Here is a 10,358-nt window from a genome sequence, read left to right on the forward strand (position 1 = left end):
TGATCATTTATTCATCTTGTGGTACACATGCTGGAACCCAAAGCTTCTGCATACTAGGCAGGTGCTCCACAATCGAGCTATACTCTCCAGACTGCAGTTGACTATGTTTTTCTATTATCCTTCTTTTAACAAGGGCAGTTAGAAGCCTTTGTCATTCTACAAGTTACAGTTACAAAACGCCCACTTGCTTCTAAGGTGTTGACAGGGTTATTCTTGTGTTGCTAATACATGAAGGAGTGGGGGCTGTTGGAGGTTTATGAAACCTAACTTCACAAGCTCTGCAACACAGCCAAGAGTATAGCAAAGCCTTTACAATAGGCTTCTTTTGACCTGATCAGAAATGGAAATCATTGGTTGTGTTGCATTATTGCTGGTGATTTTTAAGTTTTAGCAGGTAAACTTAACAACCTTCCTCTGTAATTCATGTTTAGAAACAAACGAGTAATAGATCAGGAGTCAGATAGAAGACAAACAGTTTTATTGCCAGCAAAACTAGCCGAAAATCAAGGCTGAGGTCTGGTTGAATAAGGTTTGCTCAAATGTGAGGCAACAGTGGCTTAACATTGTAGGCTCCCCCACCTACAAGTGCAGAGGCATCAGCTCAGGACTAGCAGGATTTTCTCTAGTGCCAGATACCTTGGTGATTAGCTCTGAATGACCCTTTGCCAGGGTCGTCCTGGCTTTAGGATGGCTGTCCCCAAGTCTAGCCACCAAGTATGGTTTCTGGTTTTGAAGAAGAAACACAAGAACGATACCCAAGGAGTCATCCTTTTCGCATGCATCCTGATAGTTTGAACATACCCACATTTAAGTACAAATACAAGTGTTCTGGGAGGAAGTGTATTGTTGGACATTCTTCAGTGTGGGCCATATTGCTGAGTTGAACATAGGGAACGTGGCAGAGACAGGTCTGCGCAACCCCTTGTCTTACAGGGATGAGCAAGATGCGGACTACAGGGTAGCCTTCCCTTGAGTGTAGGTTGCTTGCTTGGCTCCCTCTGATTTCTGTCCACAAAGGGGCAGGCAGGTAGGACCTCCTGTCCTAACTGGTGCCTGGATTTTCTAAGGGGCCATATAGTGAACTGTCATAGGGCAGGAAAGTGGCACATGATTGGGCACCACAGTAACAAGGCTTCCTTGGTTGTCCACAGTCTATCCTTTCTTTGTCTTTACTGCTTATTTGATTAAGGAATCTTCCTGAATAGTCGTAAGAGAGTTCTTCTCCTGGCAAAATATCTTTGGCTGCAAAAAGTGCGAGCTTGGGCACCATTGAGTCAATTCGGACAGGAATCATCAACAGATTTGGTTCACAAGAATGATTGAGGAATCTCCCAATATTTCCTATGTAGGTAGGGTCGACAAATGTTTCCATGACCTGGCCATTGTACACATGTTCCCTGAGGGCGATGATGTAATTTGGGTCATGTGCTGTTTGTAGGTGAATTCTTCTTTGTACTTCAGAGAATCCTAATACCTCCCCAGCGTACTCACAGACGAATCTTCCCTTGGGTATAGATTCCAAGGTCCGAAGTCCCCAACCTTTTTTTTCTGTCTGGAATACCTGGAGAAGGAACTGGAGACCACTCTGGACCACCCTGTTTCTGCAGTGCTCGCCACACTGACACAGAACATTGCATTCAAAGACTGGTTTGGCATACTTTGCTTCTGATCCCACATTCCTAAGGCATAAATTGTCATTGTAGTTGCTCTCATGGCGAAGACAGGAGCAAGTACCAGGGACACATGGAGTTTTGATGCAAGCACAACCAGGGAAGGTTATTTGTGTGGGGTCCATGTCTGCTCCAGGCCCAGCTACATGATCAGGAGTATACTGTAAAAGTTAGAAACGCTGGTTAGAGTGGTGTTCACGTATTTCATATGGATGTAATGTATGTGCAGCTTTTAGTGGGGTTACTTTTGAATTTCAACATATATGAAATATGACAAGACAAGCCTGTAAGAACACAGCACACCAAAACATTACCCTAGAAGATCCTCTCCTACTTAAAGAAATTAAGTTTTAAAGATTTGTTTTGATTTTTACTTATGTGAATGTGTGTGTCTGTGTATGTTACATGTGTGCAGGTACCCATGGAGATTAGAAGAGGACATTTGATCCTCTGGAGCTGAAGTCACAGGAGGTTATGAGCTGCCTGACAAGAGAGCTGGAAACGGCAAGGTCTCGACCAGAGAGACCTCTCTCCAGTCCCACAAATTCCCTTCCAAAATTCAAAGTTTTGTGGTCTTACAAGAATAAAAATAGCAATAGGAGTTTTTTTTTTTTTATAATTAGGAATTGAAATCTTTGAAGCTTGTTTTGTTTCCCTCATAGTTCTAAGTATCAGGAACTGAAATTTTATTTTTTGTTCTTTGGGAATTGCATATGTTTATGATGGAATAGCATCATAAAGCCCCTACGCCACCCCACCTCCCATCTTCATGCTCTCTTTTTTTCTTCTTAAATAGCTTACTAAGTCCATTGAGTGCTGCCCAGGTGTGCATGCTGTGGGGCTGTCCCCTGGCACTCGGGCCACACCCCAGGGAATGATTTTCCTTCTTTTAGCAGCTGTCGTCTGCCCAGAGCCCATAAGTTAGGGGAGGTGACGCGTCATGAGTCACCTCCCCACCCATGCTGGGATTTTAGTTGGTTTGATCTTGTGTGACCACAGCTGCTGTGAGTTCGTGAGTGCAGCAGCCACACCATGACCACAGGATGGCATTTCACTGAGCTCCTCCGCATCCTCCAGTTCTCCTCTCTGTGATGTTCCCTGAGCCTTGGCACGGGTGGGAGGATTGATAAAGATGTTCCATTTAGGGCTGAGCACTCATAATCGTTTATTCTCAAGCACTCTGACAAAAAATGACAGAATTTGATGTCTATATGAAATTCAGTATTTTATCCTTAGCTTATTTCTCTTTTTAGCTTTATTTGATAATGTATGTACACGCATATGTTCATTACGAGCAATTCTGGGTTAGAAAGTCATAAATGTTAAATCGATCACAGTAATACTTCTAAGATGCAATTTATTAAATAGGTATCAATAAATAAATTATAGATGTATCCAATACATGTAAAGAAATTCTGTTCTTACTAAATGACAAAGGGACAGGGATAAATGTTTGGAAACATTTCTTGGTGTTTTGGATGCACCTGAATTTTCAAAACATCACATTTATAAAATATGAAGATTAAAGTCCCAAATCTAAATTCTCTTGGAAAGCCTGCTGCTGTAATTATTTCCTTATCGTGGTTAACAAGCCTAATTTCAAACCCTGAAGCTTAAAGTGTCTCTTAGGGCTGGGGAGATGGCTCAGTTGGTAGACTCTTGCCATACAAGTACAGGGACCTGGCTCTGATTCCACAGGCAGACATGTAAAAAGGAGTCTGTCCTGGCAGCATGCACCTGTCATTCTAACACTGGAGAGTGGAGGCAGCAGGATCCCCAGGACTCACTGGCTAAGCAGCATAGCCTATCAGTGAGTTTCCAGTTCAGTAAGAGACCCTGGCTCAAAAGGAGAAGGTGGAGAGCAGGTGAGGACGGTGGTGGTGGGGTAAGACAGTGCTCAGCTGCCGTGAAACATCTGCTAATGCTTCCACCTCAGCCTCTAATGTGCTTGGATTACAGAAGTGAGCCGCCGTGCCCAACAACCTTTCAATATTTTAAGCTGATAATCTTGGGCATTTTGTTACAGTAGCAGAAAGCAGACTAACCCAGGTGAAATCAACCTGTCCAGTGAGCTGAGCCACAGAAAGTGTGCAGCAGAAAGAGCCTGGATGCTTGCCTGCACCTGGAAGCAGTCGGTTCAAAGAGGGTACACGATTAGATGCAAGTCTTTAACTGTAAGGAACAGGCTTACCATCAGAAGCCACGCTGACGTTTCTAGTACAAATACAAGAAAGAAATTTCACCAGTGTCCTTCCAAACCTTCTTTTGTAAGAGGCAGTTCATGGGGACTGTTTTTATTCTGATCCCTAGTAAAGTGGCCTGCCAATGTGTCCACAGAGCTGGATAAGAGTAGTTCTGCAAGGCACCAACTGCTTGGCTTTTCATTTGGGGGGTAAGGATTTTACAGGATCCTGAGGAATCTTGGAATTGCCCATCTCGGTCCCTTGTTAACAGGATGTCTCCTGGCCCATCTTTAGAAAACCATCGACCAGCATGTAGTGACACTTCCTGTGGAGGCTTGGTGGAGCTGTGCGGCTGAGTGCAGAAGCCTATACTTTAAAAAGCACAGAACTGGGGGAGGATTGGCATTCCTGGTAAAAGATTAAGAAGGTGAAGAGTGGCAGTCTGGGGTTGGGGGCAGGCCAGCCTTCTGCTTAGACAGTGATTTGGGGGTGGGGAGTTAGAGAGCTTCCTCCTGCATTGTGTCTTACCACTTTAGCTGAGCAGGGATGTCCTACAGGGACGAAAGAGGTGCTTCTGTCCATCAAATGCACCATGTGCTGTCTTAGTCAGAACCCACTTTTGGCTTTTTAACAATTCAGCATTGAAATGTAAATGGTTATCGGGGCATTTTGAGAAGTAGCTGTAAAATGAAGATTTTTATGATCTCCTTGTGAAACCTTTCATGAAGAGTATTTTTAAACTGATTTGTTCCTCAAGGAGCACATCCTTTTTAAGTACAGTATCAAGTCACTGAACCATAAAATGATTCCCCCCCCCACCCCCTGCCCGACACAGATGATTTCTTTTAAAACCAAATCTGACCTACTGTAGTTTTATAACCTGAAGAGTATCTTTATTTTTTTTCCTAAAAATTAGTTGTTCATTTCTACTTAGAAATTTAAGGAAAGTATTTTCAAGACTCTTTTGTTAATTTTACTCATTTTGCTGTTCCTGAACATTGCACCTAGGGCCTCACATATACTAGGTGAGAGCTCTACTGCTGAGCCACATCCCCAGTTTATAGTTTACCATGAAGCATTTTGTATATGCTTTTATATATTTTCCTACTATGTGCAAGGAATGTGCTGGGTTTGATCCGTGTGTGTGTGTGTGTGTGTGTGTGTGTGTGTGTGTGTGTGTGTGTGTGTGTGTGTGTGTGGAGAGAGAGAGAGAGAGAGAGAGAGAGAGAGAGAGAGATGTGGCTGACAGTTTGGAATCCTTTACACTTGTATTACAAATGACAGCAAATTCTAAATGAGCTTCATGTATCTTTCAAAAGACAATACAGACTCCTAGGTAATTTTTCAGTTTGGCAGCAAGTGTCTCTACCCATTGAGCAATTTTACCAGTCCAGAATAAATGAATACATGTTTAAGTAGATGTAATCGTTGACATTAATACCAGTGATGATTATAAATTATTAACCTTTAATCTTCATATTTTCTCACATTTATCTTCCATGAAAGGTTATTAAAAATACTAAGAAAAGTATTTTTCTGATTTAAAAAGTAACAACAATGAAGAATGATCTTTTGAGGTGGGGAGGTAATTCAGTGCATGCAAAAGGCTCTAGGTTGAAGCTTTCCTATCACCACAACTAAAAACCAAATCCCCAAACTTTAAAAAAAAAACACCTAATTTAATATATTGTTATGTGATTATCCATTTTTTCAGAGATTTAGCTTTATAATGGAAACATACTTCATCTTTTCAGAGATAATTTGAGGTCATTGATCATCAGACATTTTATTCAAATGTTCATGTTCAGAAACTGTTAAACAGTGATTCTGGGAAGTGAGTTACAAACTAGGAGGAGACACTTGATCTTAACTGAAATGTATGCAGTTGGTATCACTTTCCAAAGTCTATCTGTACTCTACTTCCTGATCCAAGCCTGTGGACTAAGTTTATCCACAAGGATTCTTAAACCTGAAGGCTGCTTGTGCCTACAGACGCCAAGGACAGACCAGGACTCTGGTCATGGCACACTTGCTTCCCCTCCCAGCTCCTCCCAGAAGTCTCTTCACTCTTGACTCAGGGGTTGGAAGAGAGTTCTAGATGGTTACAGAAGCTGACCAGACTAAATAGAATATCACTAACTCTTTCAAGTGTTTGTTTTTGGACTGGGGGTGCAGCTCAGTTGGTAGATTGCTAGCTTAGCGTACAGGAGGCCATGGGTTCTATCCCCAGCACCACATAAACCACGGTGGAGGCACCCAGGTTTGTTGTCCCCAGAATTCCACATATGGAAGCAAGAGGAATAGAAATTCAAAGTTGTCCTTGGCCTCAGACAGTTTCTGATTAACCTAGGCTATAAGAGACCCCCACCTCAAAACCAACAACAACGAAATGAAGAACTGAAGAGGCCAGGAAGTATCTGGTTTGTGAACAACACACCACTTAAGCTAGGGTGAAGGAATACAAATCTAGGGTTACTGATACAAAGAAGGTAGAAGGACCTCTCCATGGGATGCTCAGTATCAAGTTTATGGTTTAGACAAGACCTCCTACTGAGAAAAGCACAGGAAAGGGAAGTAGATGCTTGAGCAGTGTGTGTTACAGCACTGAGGGGGAAGGTGTCTCCTATCCATATGTTACGGTTCTGAGGAGAAAGGTATCTTGGCAGTCAGGAGCCAAAGTCACACCAAACAACAAGTTTCACACAAGAGATTTATTGGGAAAGACATAAAAGAGTGGCTACCTCTTCTTGGTGAGAAGCAGCAGGGAACTGGGCAGAAGGCGGGCTCTATATAGCGCTTCTTGCAGGGTAGCGTTCTCCAGGATGGGGACTGGTGGGATTTGAAGGCAAGTGCAGGGATTTTGAGCTCAGGGATTGGTGGGTGTTCAATCTCGGGAATCGGAGGGTTTTCAAGCTCGGGGACTGGTAAGTTTTTGAGCTCAGGGATTGGTGGGTTTTGAAACCCTGAAGTGGACTCCAACCTATTATCCTCCAAACAGGGAGTGTAGTGATGAGACATTACTAGATATTGTTAGAATCTTGGTCTAGACAGGCCTGTTGCAGCTACTTCTGGGACATTTCACCCATGTGACATTTCCCTCCTCCTTTGCTTGAGCCAGTTTGAGGGATGTTATCAAGGGAGTCCTGGCTAGTAAAAAGTAGAAGCTGGGAATGGTAGTGGGAATCAGCCTGAAAATGTAGTCAGAATGTAAGCTTGAACAAAGACTACAGGTTTCCGACTGAGATTAAGATACTAGACAAACATGCAGCAGTTCAGGCGAAGAAACTCCCCCTGTGGCCAGGGCACAGGGCCAGGCATGTGGGCTTTTCAGTGCAGAGCATGGATTGTTCTGGAATACAAAAAACCAGGCTCACGTGGCACTAATGACTCTTGCAAAAGGATTTGTGGTAAGATTTGGATGAACAATTGTGACAGGGAAAATATATAATAGAGATGGTCTTCACAAACTCTAGAGAATAATGCTACTCGAGAATTGTGGCACTTGTTTTAAAAATCTTACCTTGACTTTTACTACTATCTACTGAAGCTATTTCCCATAAAAGAAACAAGAGAATCTATATAATTACAATGGGGCTATGTAAATTTAAGAAAAATTAAACAGGGATTATAGTAATGGTGAAAAAAATAGGTCCTGGGCTAAACTTTCTCACTGCAAAACATCCAAACAAAAACCCTTTCTAGATTCCTTTCCCTACCTGGGCGACTTAGTCATCTGAGTGGAGAGAATGAGAGCTGACCTTGCCCAGCTTCCTTCATTTACCAACGAACACTGCCTTACTAACAGTCTTATGCATATAATGGGACTCAGCATCAGCAGGAAAACATGAAGGACAAAAAAAAAAAAATGGGACTTTTACCAGTCTTGCCTTGCCATGTGCCAAGAGTTAGAAATGAATAAAACCTGATCAGTGGGAAATATGCCTAATAAACTGCAGCCTGGGTAGAGATTTCAATCTTTTTTTTTTACCACAGAAAACTTAAGAAAGAATTTCTAAGTAGTGGTTGTCTCTCTTGGAAGCTGGTAGAAATAGCATAGCATGTTGAAAAATAAACGATCTTCCTCCTCTTGGTCATGATGATTTCATTCTTCTCTGAACTTCAGTTAGCATGAGCTGGCCTTAATGTTGGATTGTGTTGAACGAATTTGGTGTCATCTTCCAGAGGAATGTGTCTGAAGGAAAAGCGTGGAGTTCTGGGGTATATCCTAATCTTTAGTTATAGACACAGCAACATCCAGTTTCTTCTGCTACTTCACTACAGCTCTGATAACCTTCAACTGCAAATTTGGGACTGTTCTGATTAACATCCTGCATCAAAAGCCCCAGAAACTCAAGTATAAGTCTGTATAGTACTAGGACTTTAAACACGAACATGAATCTTAAGGAAGTTTGCTGAACCCTACGAATATTTAAGCAAGTACTGTGAAAACCAACCAATCTACCTCCCTCCCTCCTCCCTCCTCCCTCCCTCCCTCTCCCTTCCTTCCTTCTTTGGGTGCATTCAACGCAGCCACAAGAATCTTGACTGCCCTCCTCTTGTGTTGTAAATTTTGCTCCTAGCAGCTATTAGGAGACCTAGAGCCAGATAATTCTGGTCAAGGCCCAACTGGAGAACTTAAAATAACGTTGGAAGTTGATCTGGGGACCTAACAAATGATTAGACCTGACTTACTCAAAACCAATTAGTTTATTTTTTCTCCTTGGCTTTCAACCAGGAGGATGTTGTGGATCACGCTGGCTTCTAACCTGCATTTAATGCCCTTTTCTCTTTATATGCCCCCAGAGCAAAGCAGACTGAGTTTTTCATGCCTTCATGGTTGTGGGGAGCCTCTGAGGCCAGGGTTTGCAACAGTTTGACTTTCTGTAAGATTCCTCTTATGTATATGGACTGCAATGGGAAAAAAATGAGCTGAAGGTGAGTCGGGAATGTAGGTCAGTGATGGAACATTTGTGTCGCACATGCATAATTCTACAGTGCATCCCTAGTATCCATAACACACACATCCTACAGCACTGGTACCACTAGACAGCCCGGGCAACTTTGTGGCTTGTCTGTCTTTAAGCATGCGGATTACCTTTTCTAAGAAGCAGTCTTTTCTATCAGAGATAGCTAGCCTCCCAAAGTGTCAATACTCTGTAAACTCCTCCCTGTTGTGAAACTCTTGTAAATTTGTCCATTTTGTCAAACCTCGGATGGTAGAGGTTCTTGGAACTCAACTCTCCATAGCGGTCTTGCCCTGCCCACCCATTATGAATTAGCCAATCATGTCAGACCATAAGGCTGAGCCACCGCCAATGGAGCGAGACTTTGCTAATTGAACTCTCAGCCTGGTGTGTTTGCTCCGCTGGTATGGGCCAACATGTACTCTTTTGCAAAAGTAAAACTGTCTGGCGGAGTTACCTCTACTTTGTTTAGTATCTTGTTTTATGACACCAGGAATATCGTTTTCCAATGGTTGCTGTCCTGACTTTCATGTATGGCCTCAATGGTTGGCCTAAGAATCATATGGCTCTTCTCCTCCCCCTTCCTTTTAAAATAGACAGGGCTTACTTTAATTTGGAAAGTATGATTAGTATATCAAATCCTTTGAGTTTATGGGCACTAATGACTGTAAAGATTTTAAAGAAGATACTTATATAGAATCTTTTAACATCTTGATGGTGCAGGAGAGCAAATCCAGGAAGTCGAGCATTAAGCACTTCGTCCTTGAGCCACTTTCCTGGCACTAGCTTTGGAGACATGGTCTTGCTAGATAGTCTAGGTTAACCCTTCCATTCATGATTTTCCTGTTTTCACACCCAGAGTGCTGAGATTACGGGCAAATGTCTGGCTAATTAAGTTATTCTTAGTTATTTTTGTACATAAAATAAAGTAGGCTAACTTAGGAGATTTCATTAGGCTGACTGTTTTTATAGATAGTCCTTAGAGAAGATGGTAAAGAAAAAAATATAATTTAAGACTGAAAATTTATTTAGAGTTCAACACACACGCACGCACGCACATTTCATTCAGTAGCACAAAGAGCTAAAATCGAGTGTAGGTTCATCACAGTTAGTGCATTGAGGGCAGGGAGCATGTTTCCTGTTCTCTTCAGCCCAACTCATCACTTGGTATACTTTTAGTTCTTAATGAGTATTTACTGAAGTTACTTAAGACTGGAGCAATATTTTTCTTTCACGTTAGATACTTCCAGCTTAAAACAAAAGCAACCAAATGCTGTCTTCTTCAACCGAATGATGTCATCTTTTAGGCCCTGCCTAATACAGTGCCTGGTATATTATAGCCACTGAACTGTTTGATGAATAAAGAAAAAAAAACATAGGTGGTCTTAGCAGATATCCTGCAATGTTTGATCTTGACCAAGCCTTAATGGCTCATCGGTACACAGAGCATTATCTACTTGTGTTATTAACAATAAACTGTCAATGCAAATGCAGATGTGTATTGCTGGTCATGAATCCTAGATGAGAGGGCACTTCTTCTT

General features: G+C 42.1%; 1 protein-coding gene across 1 annotated transcript; it reads right to left on the minus strand.

The window, feature by feature from the left end:
- Positions 1-456: 456 nt before the first annotated feature.
- LOC116903442 (histone-lysine N-methyltransferase SETMAR) lies at positions 457-4,508 on the minus strand. The gene is made up of 2 exons (XM_032905996.1): positions 4,382-4,508; positions 457-1,831 (listed from the first exon to the last, which is right to left on the minus strand). The coding sequence occupies exons 1-2, from the start codon at positions 4,445-4,447 to the stop codon at positions 1,043-1,045; spliced, it is 855 nt and encodes a 284-aa protein (XP_032761887.1). The 5' UTR covers positions 4,448-4,508; the 3' UTR covers positions 457-1,042.
- Between the last annotated feature and the right edge of the window lie 5,850 nt (positions 4,509-10,358).

The sequence above is a fragment of the Rattus rattus genome, chromosome 6, assembly GCF_011064425.1.
Source record: "Rattus rattus isolate New Zealand chromosome 6, Rrattus_CSIRO_v1, whole genome shotgun sequence".
Classification (NCBI taxonomy): Eukaryota; Metazoa; Chordata; class Mammalia; order Rodentia; family Muridae; genus Rattus; species Rattus rattus.